The following is a 25938-nucleotide window of genomic DNA, read 5'->3' as shown; positions in this document are numbered from 1 at the left end:
ACAAAATGGGTGAACATAGGGGAAAAGAAGGAAAAATAAGATAAACAGAGAGGGAGGCAAACCAAGACTCTTAAATACAGAGAACAATCTGAGGAGAGGTGGGTGAAGGGATGGGCTAAATGGGTGATGGGCATTAAGGAGGGTACTTGTTGGGATGAGCACTGGGTGACGTATGTAAGTGATGAATCACTAAAATCTACTCTTGAAACCATTATTACATTACATGTTAAATAAGCTGGATTTAAATAAAGTTTTTAAAAAAAGAAATACAACCTAAAAGAAAAAAGTCATAGTGCAGTTTTTTTTTTAATCTTTTAAAATGTTTGTTTATTTTTGAGAGAGAGCATGAACAGGGAGGGTCAGAGAGAGAGGGAGACACAGAAACTGAAGCAGGCTCCAGGCTCTGAGCTGTCAGCACAGAGCCCGACGTGGGGCTCAAACCCATGAACCATGAGATCATGACCTAAGCTGAAGTTGGACATTGAACTGATTGAGCCACCCAGGTGCTCCCATAGTGCAGTTTTAAGCTTTCATAATTTCAGAATTTCTTTTATAGTCTATTTTTTGTATTCCAAATAATATTTAATTTTAGGTTTATGTTTTGATAAATATTTTAAAAAGAACATTATATAATTAAACTTTCAAATCATATTTTATTCTACATTTGGAGCATTCATACTTCTGAGTTACCAAGACCTACACTAAGACTTGTGAGAGACATCCTGCATGTGTATTACTTAAGGGATGATGTTTACTGGAAGGAGGATCGTTTCATTTGAAAATAAATTGGAAACTTCATTTTCCCATTCCTTTTTTTTCACTTTTTTATACATCAGCATTCAGCCGTCATTATACAGGGAATAATGTTATTGAAGCAACTTGACACATATACCTTTGAGATATTGATCTGTTGACCTACTAGGTTCTTTGTATACACAGAGACTTCTAGGAGGGACAGGAGGATCAAGGCAGGCTCTTATGCAGAACTCTGATGACAGACTTCTCCCCTTGCCCCTTGCCTATTTTACATGCACTGTCTGTTAGAGGACTGTGTAACTTATGAACTCTGTTAGAGGACTGTGTAACTTACGAACTCATGAGAACTAACAGCATAGCTAGACAGGATGTAGACTCCAGGAAAACATGTATCAAGGTTTGTAGCAGAGGTAGCTTGTTCCCATTCCTTTGCCTTGGAGGAGCGCCTCGTACTGGTTTTCTGTGTTTGTGCCTAACCTGTCCTCTGCAGAAATGCCTGTGGATTGTACAGTGGCTGAAGAAAGACAGGAGTTTCTTCTGCCCAGGCTGTGGTCCTGCTCTTTGAGCTGCTTCCTTCCTCCAGCCCAGGAGCAGCACGTATCCCTGTGGAGGTGGGGTCCAGGGATCCAATGCACATGCTGTTGCTTTATCAGGACCGGTTTTAAAAATGAAAAGCCAAGGCAGCACGAGTTCGTGTTGTAAGACTTTAGAAGATTGATTCAGCTTATATGGCAGATTATAAATGCTGAACTTCTGACAATATAATTATAATTGCTTCTTTTTAAAAAATGTTTATTTTTTTTTAAATTTTTTTTTCAGCGTTTTTATTTATTTTTGGGACAGAGAGAGACAGAGCATGAACGGGGGAGGGGCAGAGAGAGAGGGAGACACAGAATCGGAACCAGGCTCCAGGCTCCGAGCCATCAGCCCAGAGCCTGACGCGGGGCTCGAACTCCCGGACCGCGAGATCGTGACCTGGCTGAAGTCGGACGCTTAACCGACTGTGCCACCCAGGCGCCCCCCAAAAAATGTTTATTTTTAAGAGAGAGAGACAGAGCATGAGGGGGTGGGGGTGCAGAGAGAGAGGGGGACACAGAATCCAAAACAGGCTACAGGCTCTGAGCTGACAGCACAGAGCCTGACGTGGGGCTCAAACTCACGCACCATGAGATCATGACCTGAGCCGAAGTCGGACACTTAAGCGACTGAGCCACCCACGTGCCCCATAATTATAATCGATTCTTATGAGGGAGAAAAAAGGCACCCATCTAAAGAAAAGATGGTAAAGGTCTTTGAAAAGCTGGGGTTTCCAGGTGACATGTTAAGAGATGGGAGGAGTTGACACTTCTGAAAAATGCTGAAGGGACATGAATGCTGTACCCGTTTTTGGAGGGGATTGTTAATAAATGGTACCCTGCTTTTCTACCTAGTCACACCTCTTCTTACTCTAGAAACCCTGTGGTTCAAGGCCCTCACATGTTTTGGCAGTTAGTTCATTTGGAACCTATCACCGACTTACAGCTACTGCTTCTCTGTGTTACAGGTGGTGGCTTGTGTCTGCGAAATGGAGAGTGAGTTACTCATCCTAGTGACTTCTCCAGACCTATTTTGGTGGTAGTTACTACAGAATAGCCTAGTTACCAAAGGAATGGTTGGCAGTGTCTCTTCAGGATAATCTCGATGATTTCCATTCGAGCAAATTGGAGAGAGTCTCTGATGTGTTTGAAATCAGTCGTGAAATTTGGGCTAGATTTATGCTACAGACACTCTATTCTGTTTTTCTTATCCTTGAGAATATCCTGGATTTGAGATTAGAACAACTTGAAGCCAAATCTTTTTCTTTTTCTCCATATTTTTATTTAAATTCCAGTTACTTGACCTGCAGTGTAATATTGGTTTCTGGGGTGTAGAATGTCGTGATTCATCACTTACATACAACACCCAGGGCTCATCACAACAAGTGCCCTCCTTAGTACCCATCACCTATTTAACTCTCCCCCCCCCCCCCGCCTACCCCCCTCTAGTAACTATCAGTTTATTCTCTATAATTAAGAGTCTGTTTCTTGGTTTGCTTCTTTCCCCGCTGTGTTCTTTGTTTTGTTTAAGTTTCACATATGAGTGAGATCATATGGCATTTTCCTTCTTCTGATTGACTTATTGTGACTTATTACTATGCTTAGCATAATACTCTGTCTCCATCCACATCATTGCAAATGCAAGATTTCATTTTTTTTTTTTGATGGTGGAGTGATATTCTATTGTATATATATATACCACATCTTTTTCTCTGTTCATCAGTTGATGGATATTTGGGCTCTTTCCATAATTTGGCTATTGTTAATAGTGGTGCAGTAAACATTGAGGTGCATGTATCCCTACAAATCAGTACTTTTGTGTCCTTTGGGTAAATACCCAGTAGTGCAATTGCTGGATCGTAGGATAGTTCTATTTTGAACTTTTGGAGGAACCTGCATACCGTTTCCCACAGTGGCTGCACCAGTTTGCATTCCCGCCAACAGTTTAAGAGGGCCCCTTTCTTGGCATCCATCCTTTTGTTGCCTGTGTTGTTAATTTTAGCCATTCTGGCAGGTGTGAGATGATACCTCCTTGTGGTTTTAATTTGTTTTCCCTGCTATTAAGTGATATTGAGCATCTTTTCATGTGTCTGTTAGCCAGCTGTACGTCATCTGTGTAAAACTGTCTATTCATGTCTTCTCACTTTTTTAACTGGATTATTTGTTTGTTTTTCGGTGCTGAGTTTTAGAAGTTCTTGATATATTTTGGTTACTAACCCTTTATCAGATATGTCGTTTGCAACCATTCTGTAGGTTGCCTTTTAGTTTTGTTGATTGTTTCCTTCCCTGTGCAGAAGCTTTTTATTTTGATGAAGTCCCAAAACTTTTTTTTTTTTTTTTGCTTTTGTTTCCCTTGCCTTAGGAGACAGATCTAGTAAGAAGTTGCTGCAGAAGCCAAATCTTACTAAGCATCAGGCTGAGTCAGAAGATGAAATTTCCAGTATAATTTGTACAGTGTTTGGCTTTGCATTAATGACAGTTTTCATTTAATATGATCACTGTTAATGTGATTCAAAACACACGCCTCAAATTCTTCATAAGCATGGTGTGAGCAGATATATATTGATATCGATGTCAGTCTCTCACCAACTTGAGTGCTTGAGGAAAAGTCATCACTCTAAGAAAACCATCTAACATAGGTAGATGATTAGATAATGTTGAATGTTTTCTTTAGGAACTGTGTTTTTTAGGTGTTGGAACTACCAGAATGTTCCTTTTAAGGAATAGACACCAAGGAGATACAAAAGTGGGTAATGCTAAGTTTTAGCCAGGAATTTATCTGGGTAGCTTTTACTGGCATTTGTGTCATATTAATAGAAGTAATCTACATTGCAGAAAATTTAGAAAACAGAAACATGTTTATTTTAAAAACCACTTACTCCCACCATGTAGAGATTCCTTTTGCAACGTGGCACGTTCTTCCTTCTCTGCTGTGTTCCATAATCATAAAGTGAGCAAAATAAGCAACACTTAAGGATATATGCCATCTAAGTCTATTCATATAAAGTTCAAATATAGGCAGAAGTCAACTGTGTTTTTTATGTGTTTTAATGCATACGTATGTAGTAAAGAATACAGAAATGCATGGAAAAGGTTATTCCAGTCAGGTATTCACTGAGGGGAGAAAGGACAGTGATTGGGGGGAGACATATGGAGGGCTTCTGGGTGCTAGGAGTATTTTGGTTTTCTTCCTTTAGTGGTGGTTACCATAGATACTCACTTTAAAATTGTTTATGAAACTGAACATATCTGTTACGTATTTTACCACCAAATACATACTCTTTATATTTTACAGTAAATACATAGAAATTGAGTGAGGCATAGCATAGATGGTATAGTATGTATTTCAGTAAAACAAAGGTTGTGTCTGTACATTTGTATGTACATTGAATATTTTTAGAAGAATATATAAGAAATTCTAACATTGCTTTGGAGAAGGACTGAGATGCTGGCATGGGGGGGAGACACTTTTACCATATGCCCTTTTATTTCCATGTTTTCTGATGAAGAATGGTCTTAAAAATTAAGTGATAGAGGGTAAGGAAAACTAAGACAAAAATACAACATTTAAGAATTTAACACCTCTCATGGAGTTCCTGAGTGGCTCAGTCAGGAATCTGACTTCGGCTCAGGTCATGATCTCACCGCCCGTGAGTTCCAGCCCCACGTCGGGCTCTGTGCTGACAGCTCAGAGCCTGGAGCCTGCTTCGTATTCTGTGTCTCCCTCTCTCTCTGCCCCTAACCCACTTGCATTCTGTCTCTGTCTCTCTCAAAAATAAATAAACATTAAAAAAAAAAAAAGACTGTGTAGGTTTGGAGTAGTCTGATAAGGAAAAATGTGACTGAAAGTTAAAATCGTAAGGCTTTTCAGGTCACATTACGCTTTTTCATGGTCAGGAAAATGGTTTTTATGACACCCTTCTATCCTCAGACATCTGGCTCACAGCCCTGCTTCTCAAGTGTTGTGTGCACCTAGGTCACCTGGGGGGCTTGTTAAAATAAAGACTCCGAAGTGTCCAGTTGAGTAGGTCTGTATTTTTGTCATGTTCCCAGGTCAAGGTCATGCTATTACTGCTAAAGTGGGCACTACATTTTGAGAACCTCTAGATGGGAGAGTTGCCCCCTACATGAGGACTATCCTGGAAAATGGAACAAAAACAGATGCCCATACCCAGGGCAGGTAGTATATGCTTCCAAAAGACAAGGGGCAGAAGTTACATAATTTGTGGCCCATGTTGTGGAATTATGTCTATTAAAAAAATTTTTTTTTAATATGTGTTTATTTTTGAGAGACAGACAGAAACAGAGCGTGAACAGGGGAGGAGCGGTGAGAGAGGGAGACATAGAATCCGAAGCAGGCTGCAGGCTGCTGTCCGCACAGAGCCCGACCCGGGGGCCTGAACTCACAAACTGAGAGATCATGACCTGAGCCAAAGTGGGATGCTCAACCGACTGAGCCACCCAAATGCCCCCAATTATATGTCTATTTTTAAGCCTGTCTATGAATGACAATGTAGGTCTTAGCCGAGGAAATCAAAGCCACTTAAAATCAGCAGAAGAAACAGTATTCTTGAAGTAGATAACTACATTTGTGCATTTCCTTTAACTGTGACCTGGGGTAGCTAGAATAAACAAAGATCAATGTACTTATTTTTTAAAAACGGGACAAAAGACTGGCTTTGAGAATCTTTTTCTTTCGGACCTTTTCACAAAAAAGGAGGCCAACAATGGAACTCATTTTAAGAAAGGGAAAAGATTTCTTTGTTTTGTTCACGTTGGAGCTAATAGATCCATGGTTTGAATTACTTTTCCATTGGGTTTATCTTTTTAAGGCTAACAGATTTCCGTCGATGAATTATAACTCAGGAAAATCTCCTAGAAATATGAAGTCGGCTTCTAATGGGACTTGTGCTTATTCCCTCCACAAGAGGGACTGGCTCTTTGAAAATTAGGAAGGATCTCGCCCTGTACTGGAGCTGGCAGTATCCTGTGGTGTCGAAACTCAGTGTTGCTTTGTGACTGAGTGATTGACTTGTTTTCTGTAGTAACCTGGCATTGACTTTGGACTTCTAATGACCTATTTGCCTCATGTTACAAAATTTTCGGTTTCTGGTCTGTCTACCCGGTTCGCTACTTTTGTTTTTCTTGGACTGTCCTTGTTTTAAAATTGTGATCTCATTTTAGTCATGATAGCTGTTCTTGGCTTCTTTTGCTGTACTGAGCCTACCCCTGTCTTCCCAGCAAAGGAGGGATTCTTGACTGCCTTTTCCTGGAGATCCTAGATCCTGCGCATCTTTTCTATTGTTCCTAAGTTGGTATGGAGCCTGCTTTTATTTTCTACTCACTTAATTACAACTATCATGAATTTTAATGCACTTAGCTACCATATTGTGGGTACATCTGTAAAGCTACATTGGTTATTTTTATTGCCTTGTAGGGAATTTACATATTATGGTTCTTAGGATATTGGTAAGGATAAACGTGTGTTTTAGATGTGGGTGTGTGGTGTAAGTGGAGAATCAGAAATGCTATTTGGATGAATTAGGTTTGTCTTTCATTACACCTACTTGCTACTAGAATAGATTTTATGATCAGCTAATGGAACAATTTGAGATCTTTTAAGACCTAAGAGTCTCACTAGTTCTCACTTTAACAGTTCTGCTAAATACAGACTCTCATCTGCAGTTAATTTAAAGTGATTCTACAATATCTTTGCTTACTAGAAGGCAGACACTCATAACATATTTGCATCCAAACTACTTTGCAGGTATATTTTTCTCTTCCGATTAAAAATTACTGGAAGATTGGGATGTCTGGGTGGCTCAGTGGGTTGAGCATCCAACTTCAGCCCAGTCTTGGTTCGTGGTTCATGGGTTCAAACCCCATCATCCGGCTCTGTGCTGACAGCTCGGAGCCTGGAGCCTGCTTTGGATTCTCTGTCTCCCTCTCTCTCTGCCCCTCTCCCATGTGTGCTCTCACTCTCTTTCCTTCTCTCTCACAAATAAATAAACATTATAAAAATTAAAAAAATTGGGGTGCCTGGGTGGCTCAGTCCATTAAGCGTCTGACTTCAGCTCAGGTCATGATCTCACGGCTCGTGAGTTCGAGCCCCACACCGGGCTCTGCTGACAGCTCAGAGCCTGGAGCCTGCTTTGGGTTCTGTGTCTCTGTCTCTCTGCCCCTCCCCTGCTCATGCTCTGTCTCTCTCTCTCTCTCAAAAATAAACGTTAAAAAAAAAAATAATTGCTGGAAGATTATTAGTGAAGTGGCATTGCCTGGGAACATATTGCTGTCTAGGAAACTGAAAGCTTTTCCACCTGTTTTTTATGCCCAAGGTTATTTGTTATGCATGTCTGCTAGGATTAGTATTAAGTTCCTTGTGTCGAATTTAGTAACGCTTGTGATTTCTCTTGTATTTTGCTATTGAAATTGATCTAAACTCTTATCATCTCTAGCTCTGAGTGTCCTTTTCATGGGCTCTTGTGTCTATGAGTTGGGTTTTGTTTTCATCTATTTATACCTTCATACTGCATGGAGTAAGCTTCACATTGATAGTAAAGGTGGTTTTCAAGTTTTCCCACGGTAGAGGGCTGCGTTCCTTGCCTGCAGGGTTGCTTGTAGGTGTATAGGTTACTGTAGAGTCTGAGCATCATGATATAAAGGGAAAATATCAAGGAAAGACCTTAGTATCAGGGTAAGTTCTTTCCATAGAAAGTATTTTTTTGTCACAGTTTTAAAAATGTCGTCCAGGGGCACCTGGGTGGCTCCGTCGGTTAAGCGTCCGACTTCAGCCAGGTCACGATCTCGCGGTCCGTGAGTTCGAGCCCCGCGTCGGGCTCTGGGCTGATGGCTCAGAGCCTGGAGCCTGCTTCCGATTCTGTCTCCCTCTCTCTCTGCCCCTCCCCCATTCATGCTCTGTCTCTCTCTGTCTCAAAAATAAATAAACGTTAAAAAAAAAAAAAGGATGTTGTCCATCTACCTTGTTAACTACTTAACTTTTCTCTTAATGATTTTCTCTCTATCAAAGTTTTGTAGCACTGCTAATACACAGTAAAGTGATTATTGTTTCCGCTCTCTTTTTCCCTCAAATGTTGATAAGCATCAAAATGGTTAGAAGGAAAGAAAGCTTAAACTCTGAATCATTAATAAATTGAGCGATCATCCTGTGAACATTTCAAAATTTGCTAGATACAGATTTTATATTCTTCTGTTATTGATTTTATAGTATATGCTCAGAAGATCAAAAAAGATAAATTATACGTATGTAGATAATGTGTATTTTTGCATATTGTAGGGGATGCAAACTTTTACCTTTACCCTCGTAGAGTTTTTTCCGTCCTTGATGGGAAGTACGTTGCTTTCCTGCTAATATGGGGAGGATGTCTTTCATGTGGGGAATTTCATCTCCTGCTATTAGAAAAAGAAGAAAGGTCAGAGTGTTTTTCTTGCATTTGCTGAGACACTTGAATGTCTTTAACTCACAATAGTCAATATCCCAGAGCAATGTGTTTTGGGGTGGCATGAATTATTTAATATAGATGAATTATTTAATTAAATGATATGTACATGCCGATTAAACATTTTGACTGTTGTAGTATAACATAATCAGATTCTAGGGCTGGCAGAACTTGGTTTAAATTCCGTTCTGTCTCTGGGTGCCTAGGTGGCTCAGTTGGTTAAGCGTCCAACTCTTGATTTTGGCCCAGGTCATGATCTTACAGTTCATGAGTTCGAGCCCCGCTTTGGGCTCTGCACTCACGGCACGGAGCCTGCTTGGGATTCCCTCTCTCCCTCTCTCTATGCCCCTCCCTTACACATGTGTATGTATTCTCTTTCTCTCTCTCTCTCAAAATAAATAAACCTGAAAAAATTTTTAAATAAAAGAAATTAATTCAGTTCTATCTCTTACAGGCTATTATTCTAGGGCTTGTTGTTTTTCTCTTGAGTATAGTTTGTAACAATCTATAAAATGAAGGTAATAATAGTACTTGCCTCCTAGGATTGTTGTAAGGATTACATGAAATAATATGAGTAGCACATACAATACATACAAGAAAGACTAATTGTCGTCTTCTAAATTTGTGTTATCTTTCCACAGTGTAGACTGGCTTCTGATAAGTGACTGCCATGTCAGAGACTGTATTTTCTAATTTTCCTTATACAGTCCTATCACTGATTTTTTGAAAAGGCTGTTCTCCACTGAATTGCCTTAACGTCTTTGTCAAAAACTGTGTTTATGTGGATCCGGTGCTGGGTTTTCAGCTCTGTTCCATTGATCTATATGTCTGTTGCTCTTGATTACTGCGGTCTTGATTACTACAGCTATACGATAGTTAGGAAATTGAGGAGACTGATTGCTTTGACTTTTTCTTGGAATTGTTTTAGCTCTTTTAGTTGCTTTCCCTTTCCATATAATTTCAGAATAATCCTGTCTGTATCTACAAAGTATCTTGCTGGGATTTTGATAGGAATTACATGAAATCTATCAATTTGAGGAGAATTGACATCATTACTGTGTTAAGTCTTCTAAATCATGGATACTATGTGACTCCATTTATTTAGGTCTTCCAGCATTTTGTAGTTTTTTTTTTATCTTTTTAAAAACATTTTTTAATGTTTATTCTTGAGAGAGGGAGAGAGAGCGTGCGTGCATGCATGAGCAGAGAAAGAGAGGGAGACACAGAATCCAAAGCAGGCTCCAGGCTCTGAGCTGTCAGCACAGAGCCCAGTGTGGGGCTCGAACCCACAAACTGCAAGATCATGACCTGAGCTGAATCTGGACACTCAACCGACAGAGCCACCCAGGCACCCCATCATTTTGTAGTTTTCGTAACAAATCCTGTGCATGTTCTGTTAGACTTATGTCTAGTAATTTTTGTCTTTTTGAGTGATTATAAATGATATAGGTTCAGTTTTAGTGTCCACATATTTGTTCCTCGTATGTAGATACACTGTTGATTTTTGTATGTCTTACATCCTGCAACCTCGCTGAAGTCAATTATTAGTTCTAGAATACATTTTGTAGTTTTTTGGATTTTCTGTATAGACAATCGGCCACATACAAATGGAAACAATTATGTCTCTTTCTTATCTGAATGCCTTTTTCTTTTCTTGCTTTATTTACTGGCTTAAACTTCTGGTACAATTTTGAATAAGAAAAATGAGAAGGGGCATTCTTGCCTTTTATGGTTAGGCATATCTTAGTTTTAGCTTTTTTGTAGATGTTCTTTATGAAATTTAGGAAGTTCCCTTCTATTCCTCTTTTTTTTCTTAGAGTTTTGACCATGAATGGTGTTGAATTTTTTCAGAAATTTTGTTCTGCATCAGTTGATATGATCATGTAATTTTTCTTTCAAAAGCCTTTTAACATAGATGACATTGATTGATTTTTTTCTTTTTTAACAATGAACTAGGCTTACATTCCTGAAATAAACCTCACTTGGTCATGTTGCTGAATTTGATTTGCTAATATTTTGTTAAGAATTTTTGCAACTGTATTCATAATGATTTTGATATGTAGTTATATTGTTTTGTACTTTGCTTTTGGTATTAGAGTAATACTATTTTCATAAAATGAATAGGAATTATCCAGTTTATTTAAGTTTATATTGCACTTTCTTTTAGCCTAACATTGTGTTTTGAATTTATGTTTTCAAAGATTATTTAATTGCACAGAAAAAAATTCTTTAAAAATTTTAAAGTCTGAATAATAGTTGTAGGGGGCACCTGGGTGGCTCAGTCGGTTGGGTGTCTGACTTTGGCTCAGGTCATGATCTCACTGCGTGTGAGTTCCAGCCCTACATTGGGCTCTGTGCTGACAGCTCAGAGCTTGGAGCCTGCTTTGGATCTGTGTCTCCCTCTCTCTCTGCCCCACCTTCACTCACACTTGTGTGTTCTCTCTCTGTCTCTCTGTCTCTCTCTCTCTCAAAAATAAACATTAAAAATTTTAAAAACAGAGTTGTAGGAATGCACTCCTCTTTACCTTTTCCTTGCTTTATTATTTAGAAATTTAAAAATATTGGGGCTCTTGGGTGGCTCAGTTGGTTAAGCATCTGACTCTTGATTTTGGCTCAGGTCAAGATCTTGCAGTTTGTGAGATCAAGCCCATGAAAGGCTCTGAACTGACAGGGCGGAGCCTGTTTGGGATTTTCTCTCTTCTGCCCCTCCCCAGCTTGTGTGCATGTGGACATGCATGCTCTCTCTCTCTCAAACTTTATAAAACAAATTTAAAAACATTATTAATACTTCTGTGATTAGTTTTTTCCAATGTAAATCCTTGTGAATCTCTTATTTATCATTAGGATAATTTCAAGAGATGGATTTTTTGAATGTTTATTCATTTTTGAGAGAGAGAAAGAGAGGTGCGTGCACCCCTGAGTGGGGGAGGGGCAGAGAGAGAGAGAGGGACAGAGGATCCCAACCAGACTCTGAGCTGACAGCAGCGAGTCCGACATGGGGCTCAAACTCACAAACCATGAGACTATGACCTGAGCTGAAGTCAGATGCTCAACCAACTGAGCCACTCAGGTGCCCCTCAAAAGATGGAATTCTTATTATCAAAAGAAAAAATTTTCAAGTTTTTGATAAACCTCACTGTATCTTCCAGAAAGAGGGTGCCGAGTACTCCCATATGTGTATGAGATTGCCTGTTTCATTATATTCTAACTTCTAAATATTATTGTTTGATTTGGTGTATGGTTTCTTCTGATTTGTCACTCTGGGTATTTCTTCTTGTTTCAGTCAACACTGTTCCAATGATTCTTTAGGAAAGTACTTGTAAATTCCCAAGATTTTGAGTTTTGTTGTTAACTTTTCTGGAAATTTTCTCGTTTTATTGTGTGGTAGTCAAATAAAATGGCCCATGTAATTTGTATTTATTATAGTTATGTTGGAATGTTTAGAATATGCTTAATTTTTTAAAAAATCCACTTATGTTCATAATATTTTTCATTGGGTCTGCAAGAGTTGGAGAATGGTATGTTTCTGTTTATCTCTCCTTTATTTCTAGTATTATTTTTCTTTACGAATGCCATGTCGTATATTCTGTGCATATACATTTGTGATACTCTGGTTTTACTTTTCAAAATATCCTGAGATATTTTTTCCCCTGACTTTTATTTTGTTTATTGTTAATATTGCTACCCATTTGGCTATTTTGGTTTTGTTCACTATATAATTCATCTTACTTTCTATATTGTATAAGTAGAACATAGTCGGGCTTTACCGTTTCACCCAAACTGAGACTGTCTTTAAATGGGGATGTGTAAGCTTGATTTATCTTACATTTGCCACCTTGTTTTATGATTTTGATTTGTTTTTAACACTTTATGTATTAACTCAACTTTTATCCTGCCCTTTTTCCTCTTGTATGGATTTTTGTAGGGAAACTTTCTATTTCAAATTTTGCTTCAAGTTTTAAATATTCCTTATGAACCTATAGAAATTGTTTTACTGATGCATGCACCTGTCTCCAGACACAGGACTCTAGCCCTCTACAAAGTTCACTGCAGATATTTTTAGGAGTCCCTAGTGGAAGAGAGAAATCGGATAGGCTTTGTTTGTCGAATGCCACGTGAGGACCCCCTTCTCCCCTCTTTTCTTGCCCTGATTTACTCCTAGCATGTATCACTGTGTTTGCCAGATACTGCTGGCTTTGACCACACTGACTTTTCTTCTCTGGAGAACCATTGCGTCTTCCGGGCTCTGTTGTGCCTGTAGCCGATGTTGCTGTGACCCCGGAGACCTGTCTCTCCGGCATCTCCGTGCAGGCATCTCACTAGGAGTGACCCAGACTCTCGCATAGTCCCCTTGAGATGTCCTGGCAGCCCAGGGTTCTCTTGTGGAATGGGAGGCATAAGATTTTAAGGGAACTGCTAAAATTAGATTCACGGTAATTCTGGAAGCAAAGCTACGCATTCAGCTGAACTTCTACTAGTTCACTCGTGATGAGGATTATCTGCTACTGCCAACATGACCTGTTAGTGCTGTTGTGTGCCACTGGCTATGCTAAGAATTTTACATAAAAAACACACATTTAATCCTCATAACACGGCTGTGAGGGACGAACTACGTGGTTTTTTTTTTTTTTTTTTAACAAATGAGGAAAGAAACCGACACCGTGTAGAGGTGAAACTGAGACAGGCCAAGGAGAGGGCTTTTCAAACTGGATTATTTGCCAGGACTTACATCTGTGGCCTGGAGAGCAAACTGATTCTAGCCCCTGGCCAGATATCTCGTGTGTAGTTGTTAGTAATCTTCCTCCTTCTATGCCATGCCCTGGGAGGTTTTACCCCTCTTTGGCAGCTCCAAGGCGAGAGAGAATAACTCATTTTTAACTCCGGGCTGTTCGGAGCAATATAATCCGAATTCAATTCTTAAGGGCTGCCTTTCTGACTAAGCGCCCTGCCTTGTAGGGATGATGATGGGTAACACAGCCGAGTCAAGGTCAATCTGCTAATATGGATTTGTTGCCCCTGACCAGATACCAGGTCAGAGGGAGAAACGATGGATTCTCAAAAATAAATACAATTTATGTATTTATTTAAAACTGAAAAAAAAAATCCCATCTTTATTTGTTTCCACTTTAGATGCAAGCTGGATTTTCTTTGTAATTTGGGGGAAAAGCTTGTCCCAATTCCCAGGACCCTCATAAAGTTGCTGCTTCCATACCCAAATAAGTCTTGGACATGATGTTAGCACCGCATTATATGTGTGCCTCATTATACCTGCTTTGGGTGGCCTAGGACCCCATATCTGGCACCTGTGGATCCATCCTCGGTCATAGAAGCCTGGTGCCAGTTTGTTTTCTTTCAAGTGATACCCACCATGTCCTGTATTTAAATTGTGTGAAAATGTTGTGCCTTTGTGCTTATTGATACCCGTTGGTGTTAAAGTACCTGTTTTGTTCAATTGCCTTGCAGTTTTTTTTTTCCTAGTAGGTACAAACCTGTTTTAGTTTATTTATTTATTTTTTATTTTTATTTAAAAAAAATTTTTTTTCAATGTTTATTTATTTTTGAGACAGAGAGAGACAGAGCTTGAACGGGGGAGGGGCAGAGAGAGAGGGAGACACAGAATCGGAACCAGGCTCCAGGCTCTGAGCCATCAGCCCAGAGCCTGACGCGGGGCTCGAACTCCCGGACCGCGAGATCGTGACCTGGCTGAAGTCGGACGCTTAACCGACTGTGCCACCCAGGCGCCCCTAACCTGTTTTAGTTTAAATGGTTAAGTCTATTTCTAAAAACAGTATTTAAAATTTTTTAAATGTTTATTTATTTTTGAGGAGTGGGGCAGAGAGAGGGGGAGGCAGAGAATCAAAGCCGGATGGGGGGCTCGAACTCATGAACCGTGAGATCATGGCCTGAACCCAAGTCAGAGGCTCCACCGAGCCACCCAGGCACCGCTCTAAAAATTGTATTTGAACGTCAGTGTACCTGAATATTTTATTGTCGGTTTCTTCTCTTACACTCTCCAACCATCATCCTTTTCTGAACTTTGTGGACAGAGGGAGGGTTCATCTTCTAATCCCACTTACTGATCATTTGGCCATGCCTAGGATTTTTTCCAAGATAATTTGTCGTTGCCTATAAATCCTCTTATCAGAATCAGCACACATTGGAATACTGTACCTGTTGTTTTGTTTTTGTTTGTTTTAGTTTCTTTTTCAACCCTTCCCACTACAGCCTTTCTTTCTCAGGCTGCAGTATATCCTCTCCTGTGTGAGTCAGATTGTCTAAAGAGGACACTGTTAGTGCAGCTGATAGAAACCCAGCTTGAATCTACTAATTCTCATTTAACTGGACTGTTGGAAAAAGAGCAGAGGTTGAACAGGGTTTAGGGAGACATGGTTGACATCTCTCTTCTCTCTGGCTTTTATATTTGCTCCTCTTGATTGTCAGGTTCACGTTCTGGGTTGTTTTTTTTTTTTTTTTTTTTTTTTGAGAGACAGAGTGTGAGTGGGGGAGGGGCAGAGAGGGAGGGAGACACAGAATTGGAAGCAGGCCCCAGGCTCTGATCTGTCAGCACAGAGCCCAATGCGGGACTCCATGTGGGGCTCAAAGTCAGGAATCATGAGATCATGACCTGAGCCGAAATCTGACACTTAACTGACTGAGCCACCCAGGCGCCCCTGTCAGCTTCATGCTCTTAAGTAAGTTTTGCCCAATACCTTGGGAGAGAAGGATGGTTGCCAGCAGTGAAGGGCTTACCTACTTATAAACATAGTGGAGAGTGCTTTTTTCCCTGGTTCTAGCTTAAAAAACAAAACAAAACAAAACAGTGAAGGCCTCTGATTGGCTTTTGCCAATGATAGGCCCACTGCTGTGTGAATTGCTCTGGTCTTAGCAGAGGGCTGATAGGTCTTGCTGTTACCTCTTGACTTTTCACTGAGACCTTGGTCATAGAATTATAAGGGAAAATGGCAGGCAGCTCCCATTCCAATCAAATGACCGGTGAGATCAGTTTTCTTAAAAGAGGATGGGGAGCTCTTAATCTCAGGAGAAGCAAGAGTTTTTAGAACACCAAAGCAATAGATGTCTGATATTAACGATTGGATGCAGGGTGGCCATTTACAAAGAGGCTTTTGAACAATCTGAGTGAAAGGTAGACAGATACAAACTAAGGCACTGGGATTGGAGATGGAGAGGTGATTTGACATTCAAAAAATTTAAGAACATTCACGGAGTTATAAGCAAACCATTAAAAAACAAATTAGCTATGCAAACACCAGCCAAGGGAAAAAAAAAAAAAGTCGTCTGCTTTGACCCTTTCGAACTTGTTTGCTGCAAGGCAGGCAATTTTACTTTTTTTTTTCCTTTTGCTACTTCATTTACATAGTTATTGTTATTTGTTCAGTCATCTGAACATTTTCTGTCTAGAACAAAGTAAAGGACATATGGTTATTGACAGTTTGTTGTTTCGAGCTGTTAAACACAGAACAGGTTTCTTAAATGCCTCTCTATCCTGCCTCCACACATAACCAACTGAATATAAAAACAGCAATATCCTTGACTCACGTCTGACTGTTCTTGGCAGAATGGCAATATTACTTGAACTATAACTTTTTTTATTCGTTTATCTGTGAACAGAATTATTCTGTTCAAGTGGTACATCTTCATGGGGCGTGGTTTAATGTGATTATAGATTTGTAACAGATGTAGATTGTAGATCTTTTTGTGTTGGTTAATGCACGAGGCTTAATCCTGCTCCCATATTTAAATGATTCTTTTGTAATCGTGTGAAGCATCTTCTTTATTATAACAAGAAAGACCCTTTACGTTATCCACGAGAGCAAATCGATTTTCATAATAATCGGTTTATTTGCCTCTTGAAATGTGGTGACGTTTGCACTAATGGTACAAAACCAAATGATAGGTAACACTGCTGGTGCCTTAGCAAAAAGTAGCAAAAGACAGTGGAAGCAAACTGCACTAATAGTCAGGTTTTTTTTTATTAAATTGTCATGTGCTTGCAGAAAGAGAAGCCACTTTCGCTTAAGAATGTCCTTGATGAAACAGAAAAAATTAATTTTATTCATTCTTGACCTTCAAGTATATGTCTTTTTAATATTGTGTGTGAAGAAATGAGAAGTCTGCATAAAGCATTTTTGTTCTATCCTGAAATATAATGTGATCTTTAGGAATAGCATTTGTATAATTGTTTTGAGTGTTGAGCTCAACTAAAAGGCTTTTTCATGGGATATCATTTTTACCCAAAAGAATGACTGGCAGACGTACTGTGGTTTTTCACACTTAGGTATTTGGCGTGAATTTTTCTTGAAATTAAGTAAGCCTGTTATTTCAGAGAAATGACAACTGACAAAAATTGTTGCCAAAGGTAAAAATGCAAAAGAAGGTAAAATGAGAAATGAAAATCATAATTATGTTCTTGCAAAAGTATATTTACCACCTTAAGCTTGACAGCTTCCTAATAACTTACAGACTATTCTGATGAAATTGGTGGCGATGTTAACAAATGTGATTTTTTTTTCCTGATGTACTGTAATGAAATGAGTCAGCATTTGGAAGATCTGCACAACTGAGTGAACTAATATTTTCCAAATGATCAATGTGTAATGGTATAAAATCATGCACGGGTAAAAGATTCTTTCAAAGTATAGGATAGATCTGTGAATTTTAATGTAGCAGGGTAAAAAATTCATTGGTAGAAGTTTGAAGTTACATGTTGCAGTGAGATTTTAGGAGAATACTGTTTGTCAAAGAAGAATAAATACATTTACATTAAAGGCTATTAAAATACTTTACTGTTTTCTAACTAAATATACTTTAACCAAAACAACACATAGCAGCAGATTGAAAGCTGGAACAGATGTAAGAACAAGGCTGCTTTCTATTAAGTTAGACATTAAAGAGATTTTCTAAAACGTAAAACAATGCTACACTTCTCATTAAATTTTTTTCTTAGAAAATATAGTCATTTTTTTCTCACAAAATGTTATGTATGCCAACATGTGAAGAATTTTTGTTATATTTAAATTAACATTTAAGAATTTTCTGTTTCAATTTGTAACGTAACAAATATTGACAGATATAACCTATATAAGTACAAGTTTTTTAGAATCTTTAATAATTTCTAAGAACTAAAGTGTCCATGAGGCCAAAAAGTTGTGAGAACTTCTGGCCTATTGGGTAAAATCCAAACATCTAAGTATGGTCTATAAGTCCTTCTGTCAATGGTTTCTACCACCTCCCCTGCCTTCTCTCCTGGTTTCCCCTCCACCAAGATACATACATCGCTGTATCTGTGCCCAGTGCTCTCTTTGTCATGAACATCCATCTTCTTCCCACTCTCTGTCTAAAGCAGTCTCCCAGATGTTGCTTAGGACATTTATCTCTGGCAATACTCTTTGTCATAAATTCTACTTTATCTGAAATTAATGTAACCACTGCAGCTCTCTTGTACCTATTGTTTGCATGGTGTTTTTTTCCATCATTTATTTTCAACCTATATGTGTCTTTATATTTAAAGTTGTTTTTTTTTTTTGTTAATAGCATATAGTTGAATCTTGTTTTGTTAATTCATCTAAAATCTCTGCCTTAAATGGGCATTTTTAGTGCACTAACATTTAATGTAATTATTGCTATGATTGGTTTTAGGTTTACTGTTTTGTTATTTGTTTTCTATTCTCCTTGCCCCCCTTTCTTCTTTGGATTAACTGATATCTGATATGTATTAAATTCAGGTACATTTTAAACCTACAATACAATGCTAAAATTTTTGCTTTAATCAGACGTGTTTTTTTTAAGTAGGCTTTTTTTTTTTTTTTTTTTAAGTAGGCTTCCTACCCAGTGCAGAGCCCAACACAGAGCTTGAACTTAAGACCCTGAGATTAAGACCTGAGCTGAGATCAGGAGGCCACCCATGTGCCCCCATTAGGCATGTGTATTTTAAAGAAATTAAGAGGAAAAAAAAATAATCTTTTGTGTTTATCCACATACTTACTTTTAATTATGCTCATTTCTCTTGAGGGTCCTATTTTTAATCTTGTTACATTTTCCTTCAAGTTAAATAATTTCCCATTATCATTTCTTGAAGTAGGAGTTTGGTAAAAACAAATTCCTTTAGGGTTCTTTTTTCTCAAAGTGTCTTTATTTTATCATGCTTCTTGAAGTTTTGTGCTGGGCATGGAATTTCACATTGACAATTTATTTTTCTTATAGCACATTAAAAATGCTTAGCTGTCCACCTGCCTCCAGGAGAGGGAGAAGTCAGCAGTCATTAAAATTGTTATTCCCTATATACAGTGAGTCCTTTTCTCTGGCTGCTCCAAAGATTTTCTTTATTTTTTATTATTAGACGCTGGATGATGATATGCCTAGTTTTTTTTTTTTTTCTTTGAGATTGGTTTAAAAAAGCACAAAGTGGATTCAATAGGTCAACAAATTTGGAAAAAATTCAGCCATTATATCTCTAAATATTTTCTGTATTATTTTAGACTCCAGTTACCTGTATGTTAGGCTTTTTGGTATTGCTTCAGCCTGATACTCTGTTCATTGTTTTTCAAAAATTGTCTGTTCTTTCTTCAAATGGGATAGTTTCTGTTGATCTCTCTTCAGATCGATTGACTCTTTTTATGTCTAAATTTATTCTGCTCTTACGTCTCTACTGTGGATTTTGTAGTTCAGATGTTGCATTTTTCATTTTTATTGTTTTTATTTGATCCTGTTTGTAGTTCTTAATCTCTGTTGATATTCCCTATCTTTTCATGTATTTTGAGTGTATTTCTCTTTTATTCGCTAAGCAGTTATAACGGTAACTTTAAAATCTTTGTTTCTTAATTGTAACATCTGCATCATCCGAGGTTGGTCTTCATCGATTCTCTTTTGTCTTGGAATAGGTCATGTTCTTCTGTGTCCTCGTGTTTCAAATAATTATGCATCGTATCCTGAATGTTATGAATGAGATATTGTAAAATCATGGATATTGTCATCTTCTTGAAAGATATATTGATATTTTAAATGCAACCAGTAAACTTGCTGAATTGATCGGGCAATCTCTGTTCCCACTTTGGTGGGTGGTAACTCAAAGCCTCGTTCAGTCCTTTCAATCATAGCTGGGCTTTTTGGAGTCTGCTTCATGCCTGAATGCTTCAGTTTTCCCAAGATTTGAGCAACGTTTATACACAGAAGTCAGGCTTTCTTCTCTGGCTTTTCTTTTTCCTGGGATTATCCGTCTACTCACTTTCCAGTGGCCATGGTTGCCTAAACCTTGTCTTCTAGTTCTTTAAATTTGCTGCTTCTCTGGGTTTTCAATCAGAGTTTCAGTGCAGACCGTGGCTTTCCCCCCAGCCTAAATACTGCAAAAACAGGGAACCCACTCAGTACCTCCAGGTACTTGTATTGTTATGTTTTTTTCCCCCAGAGTTTATAGTTATTATCTGAGGGAAGGTTATATTCCAATAGGAGCTACTCAGCCATAGCAGAAACAGAACTCTGCTTTTTTCCTCCCCGCTTTTTATATTTAAAAAGCCTACCTTTACTTGAGGAAAAAATAGTCACCTAGGTATTTTTCTAATTGATTGGGGGTTCTTTTGTTTTTTGTTTTTTTATTTTGTTTGTTTTTGCATTTACCTTAAGTATATTTTGGGTTATTGTTTGTATATGGCATGAAATAAGTGTGAACTTTTTCTCTCAGATCATTAAGCCAACATTTTTAAAGAATCCTTTTCCCTCTTTCTAACTTTAATTGCCCATTTGTAATTTTCCAGTGTTTTCAAGTGTTTCGGTGTTTGTTTGCTCCGAAGAGTCTTAGAGTTCTTTAGGTCTGCACCAAGCAGAGCCGCAATTGTTTCTTTGGTTATTTCTGAATTAAGCGAACAGTATTTGTGCAGCACCTACTACATGCTGGATACTACGCTGGGCGCTGGAGATACAATGAGAACTGAAATGAACGTGGTCCTTGCCTTAGGGAGTTACATCGCGCAGCGAATTTTACACACCAGGCTTCCACGTATGCGTTTCTTTTTCTCATTAAATTTGTAGAAAGACAGTGGGATTTGGAGATACACTAACATTATGATTTCAGGCAAGTTATCGATCCTCCAAAACCTGATAGGAGTGTTGCTTTAAGGATTAAATGGTATCAATTCATGATAAAGAGCTCAGTCCCCAGTAATTGTTAATCAGTTTTTTCTTTCCTAACTAATATTTTTCCTGTTGATTAATGACTTAGAATTTTGGTTCACATTCTCATATCCAATATCATCTGAGTCTTTGGTGCAGATTTTTAGTGGGTTATCTAACTTCTTTTTCCTAACACTCTTAATACGTATGTTTCAAGTGTCTCTAATGTCAGCATACCATCCTGCTTATGCCGAAGGCTTTATCTGCATTCCCAGGGCCCTTAATCTCCTTTAATTCTGGACTGTCCCTCCATTCTAAGAATTTCCCCCTCTGTTTGATATGGCGATACTACTGTAATCTTTTATTCTTTAATTTCCCGCACATCTCTTTTTACATACCCTTCTTTACTCATTTTCATTCTTTAAGTCCCAAACTTTAGATATTTTCTCAAAAATCATTCCTCCCAGCTTGTTTTTTTGTTTTGGTTTGTTTTTGCGTTTCCTCTTCTTTTTGTCAAACCAGCAGACCTCTGTTCTCCTCATTTCAGCTCTAACCTGTCTTCACGCCTCATTATTAGCCTTCTACCTGTCTAGCTATTGGATGTAATCCCTTATCACCTATTTGGAATAGGGAGTGTATTCACTCATTCATCAATCATTTTTTAGTCACTGGATATGCTGTCTTCTCAAACACTGATCAGTGTTCTGTTCTAAGATTCTATGTTCAGAATAATTTGCTGCCTTTCCCCTTAATTGCTGGTTCATAACCTCCGTGGCAGCTTTCAGTGTGTAATCTGAAACTGGCCCCTGAACTCATAAGGAGGGACGGAAGAAACAGGAAGGCCACTCCAGATTGGCAGGTGGCAGTTTCAGAAAGCAAGGAAGCTTACATGCAAGGCTTGCGTTGGGCAGCAGCCAGGCAAGTGGATCCCACATCCACCTTCCAAATCTTAAAAAGTTTCTGTAGAGGCCTTCTGGGTTCAGTCACGCATGCCATGTAGGTATTCTCAACACCACATCCCTATCTCAAGGCTGTGTCCTTGGAGCAGCCTCTGGGAGTGGGAAAGGCAAGCAGAATGCACATTCCAAGGATGGGGGAGGGAGCAAGGAGCCCTGGAGTGCCCGGGTCCAGCTCACTAGTCAGCTGGCCATCATTCTACCTTGGTGTCCTTCCCCAGGAGCTCAATCAGTTTGTTTTTCTTACTTGTTTTCTTCTTAAAGATGCTATCAACCTGTCAGTCACTTGGACTCAAAACCTTTATTTCGACATCGTCACGCTCTGTGTTCAATTTAGTCTTGTTAATTCTTGTTTGGAAATGTCTTATATTAATTACTTCTTTCTCTAGTGCTGCCATCCAAGTTCAGTGAGCATGCGAGATGATTTCAAAAGCCTTTGTTGTTCTGTCTTTTATTCCTTTTCAGACTAGCTTACCTGTCATTATTACATCGGTAATCTTCCTAAAACACTATTTGTCCTGTATTCTTCTGCTCAACATTTTCAGTGACTCTCCGTCTCTTTTGGCAGTGTTTCCTCTGGAGGAAAAATATTCTGACGGACCCCCAGTGTTGACATAAATTATTGTAATTATAGTGCAACTTAAATATGTCCAAATATAAAACTAAATATAAACCTTTGTGCATGCAACTGTACAGCTGAAGCAATTTACAAATCCATCACCAACAAAACCATAAAATGGATAAAATTTAAGTTAACAACACTGATTGGATAAAGGATATTTGACAAAACTCAGTCGCCGATATGATGCAGACTGCTGTGAGTTGGCGTGGGCCTGTTCTACCCTTCAGACTTCTGAGAAACCTTTGTTTTTTTCACAAGACACCCTGGTATCATTTGGTCTTCCCTTGGTACAAATGCATCATTTGAGAAATAGATCTATCGTTGTCTTTTTTTTCCACCTCCTATCCCTCAATCTGCTGCAATTATAATAGCACTACTTGGCTGCAGTAAAATAGTAAATAAAAGTAAATAAAACGGATACTCTTTGGTGATGTTGGGTTACTAGGTAAGCATCAAGGTCGTTCCAGAATATATGGGATAGGGTGTGCATGTGTGGGTGTGGGTTTAGTTGACTTGGAAAAAAGAAGCTTAGAAGATTTTTATACTAAACTAATAGAATTTCAAAATCAGTCCTAGACTCCCAGAATCTACAGACCCTATTCTAAAAAGCGCTGATCTGTGGGATAAGGACCCAGTTCCTCATGTTGATATCCAAGGCCTTCATCAATTTGAATGAAGTCTCTTTTCCTTTTCAGCTGTTTTCTTTTTTTCTTTTTCTGACTTCTTACTCTCATGTGAGCACGCTCACATTTTCTTAGACCTGAGCCTTCTGTCCTTTTATACCTGTGTCCCCATGTAATCCCATCTGTCCACAGCCTTTCAGTACCATTTCGTGCTCTGATTTCCCCTTAAAGCTTCTGCTACCCTTCAGTTCTAATTTGATTTTTCTTCTTTGACCTCATCCTTGGAACTCCCATACCCAGTACTTTGGCATTTCATTTCATCTTTTTTTTTTTTTTTTTGTAATGTTATTGTCAGTGGTTTATTTTGCATGTTCCCTATATCACTAGACTTCAGGGGTCTTAAAGTCAAAATAATACCTTAAAGATCATTTACATCATCTTCAGGATAATTGTTGGTATTCTGAAGTACTTACTTGGTAAATCAAATGATTACACGTGGTGCTCAATAGTAGGGATTTAGTTTCCCTTAGAAAAATAAGTGGTTTCTTCATATAGAGTGTAAGCAAAGTGCCCTGATGTAGAAAATTTGCATTTCTCAGAAACCAGAATGCCTTGGCAATATTGTATTGTATTTTTGCATCATTTGTTCTGTATTTTTAGGACTCCTGGGAAAGATCCTCATGGCTATCCGGGATGCAGGTTTTGAAATCTCAGCTATGCAGATGGTAGGTAGTTTGCAGTGAGTCATAACCTATTGAGAGATTTTTTAAAAATGTTTTACATTGAATTTTCTCTGTGCACTTGTGAACTCAGCACATTAAAAATAAAAAGATATAGTTACTGAACCTGATAACCTTACAATAAAAAATGTTTTTGAGATGATTTTACCCACAGAATCTTTCACTGAGAGAACTAAAATTCAAAGGGTAATTTAAGCTTATAAAATCGGTTTATAAAATTCCTGGGACTTCAGTTGCACAATGAATATAGACAGAAACAATGTAGGTAGTTCCTACAAACAAAAAATATAGTTAAGTTGAGTAGTTATAATGAATTTTTGGTGGCCTGGATTGGTGACTGAGAAGAGAATGGAGAAGGAGAATCGGTTGAGATTTTTTTCCCCCTAACCAGGGCCTTTTGCTGGTTTCTGGGCTTTCCCTCAGAACCTTCTTTGGAGTTAGTGCATTTCAGCCCCTCTGTTGGCGGTCACACCATTGGACCTGCAGGGCCCACGGCTGTTCTCGAATCGCCCTGTGGACACGTTTGTAGGAAGCCCTTCACTGAACAGACAACATCCATTTTTGAGCTCACACCTTTGTTCTCTACTTACCCATGCACTTGACAAGAAATTGGGTACCAATTGTTACAGGAATCCGATAAACCGTGTTTCAAGGCCAGCAAGTTTATGCTGTTTTGATAGTGAATTACCAGCTTTGGAGCTGAGATTTTCCATATATATATACATATATATATGCATATATATATATGTATGTATATATATGTATATATATATGTGTGTGTGTGTGTGTGTGTATATATATATATATATATATATATATATGTATAATTTATATGTTCTTTTTCGGAAAAGGAACTGCTTTTGATTTAAGTCTTAGGATCATCCAAAATCAGGGGTCAGAGCAGTAATCAAGATTCTGACCACTTTGTGTCCTGATTAGTAGGAATGCCTACAAGCCAAAAAGAGGTCAGAAATATCAACTGGTTTGCAGTCACCGGGCAAAACTTGGAGACTAATGACAGAGTTGATATTTGAAGAACCTTATCTAGGATTATAAAGAAATTGTTAGGCAAAACGTTCTAAAAGTATTGGATTGGTGTTATATTCACAGGATTGTAGGACCTAACCCCTGCTTTAAAAGTATGTATTTTGTAGCAAATTTAGATTTAAATAGTGATCTGACTCTAGGCCTACAAGCTAGCATGGTCATTGGCCATAGTAGGTGCTCAGTGAAAACAAGAATAATAATAAAAAAGATTAATTGCACCTATAGGGGAGGCATGGTTGCTTAGTGGCAATCACAGCCCTTGAGTCTGGGAGTCAGGAATCTCTCCTTTCTTTCTTTCTTTCTTTCTTTCTTTCTTTCTTTCTGTCTTTCTGTCTTTCTGTCTTTCTGTCTTTCTGTCTTTCTGTCTTTCTGTCTTTCTGTCTTTCTTTCTTTTAATTTTAATGTTTGTTTATTTTTGAGAGAGAGAGAGGAGGGGCAGAGAGAGGGAGACACAGAATCTGAAGCAGCCTCCAGGCTCTGAGCTGTCAGCATAGAGCCTGATGCGGGGCTTGAACTCACAAACTGTGAGATCATGACCTGAGCTGAGGTCGGAGGCTTAACCGACAGAACCACTCAGGTGCCCCGGGAAGCTCTGTTTCTGAATCATGGGTCAGCTGCCCTCTAGACTCGTGGGTCTGCCGGTCAGTGAGAACATTATTGTTTGCCTCAGTGGATTATTTTACAAATCAAATGAAAATTAAAATAAATTGCAAATTAAATTAAAATAACCCTACACAATGCCTCGTGGAATTTCCAATACAAAATATAAGCATTTAAATTATAGATTGTGTTATTATTTTGTTACATTAAAAATTCAACAAGTTGTGGGAATGTAGGCTAAAACACTGAAATCGAAACAAAATTCACTGACTGTTATAGTTATGTTGCCTATGAAATAAATCCTCCCAGTGTGAATTATTGCCTGGGCAGGCAGAAATTTCTTAGTGATCTGCATTTTTGGCAACAATGAAGAAACAAAATAGGGAAGAAAATAAAATTGTAAATTCTATTTTTTTTAAGTTTATTTATTTTGAGAGAG

At 38.4% G+C, this 25938-nt stretch overlaps 1 protein-coding gene across 2 annotated transcripts in view; it reads left to right on the top strand.

Annotated features, from left to right (window-relative positions):
- The window catches only part of NME7 (NME/NM23 family member 7), a 260452-nt gene that overhangs the window by 98296 nt on the left and 136218 nt on the right, over positions 1-25938 (top strand). For both annotated transcript variants that reach the window (XM_045048905.1, XM_019821576.2), the window contains exon 8: positions 23773-23837. In XM_045048905.1, the coding sequence (XP_044904840.1) occupies positions 23773-23837 (65 nt within the window). The remainder of the gene's footprint in view (positions 1-23772; positions 23838-25938) is intronic.

This window comes from Felis catus, chromosome F1 (assembly GCF_018350175.1).
Source record: "Felis catus isolate Fca126 chromosome F1, F.catus_Fca126_mat1.0, whole genome shotgun sequence".
In the NCBI taxonomy this organism is placed as follows: Eukaryota; Metazoa; Chordata; class Mammalia; order Carnivora; family Felidae; genus Felis; species Felis catus.
The sequence above is the reverse complement of the archived record's forward strand: the minus strand, read 5'-3'. Positions and strand labels throughout refer to the sequence as shown.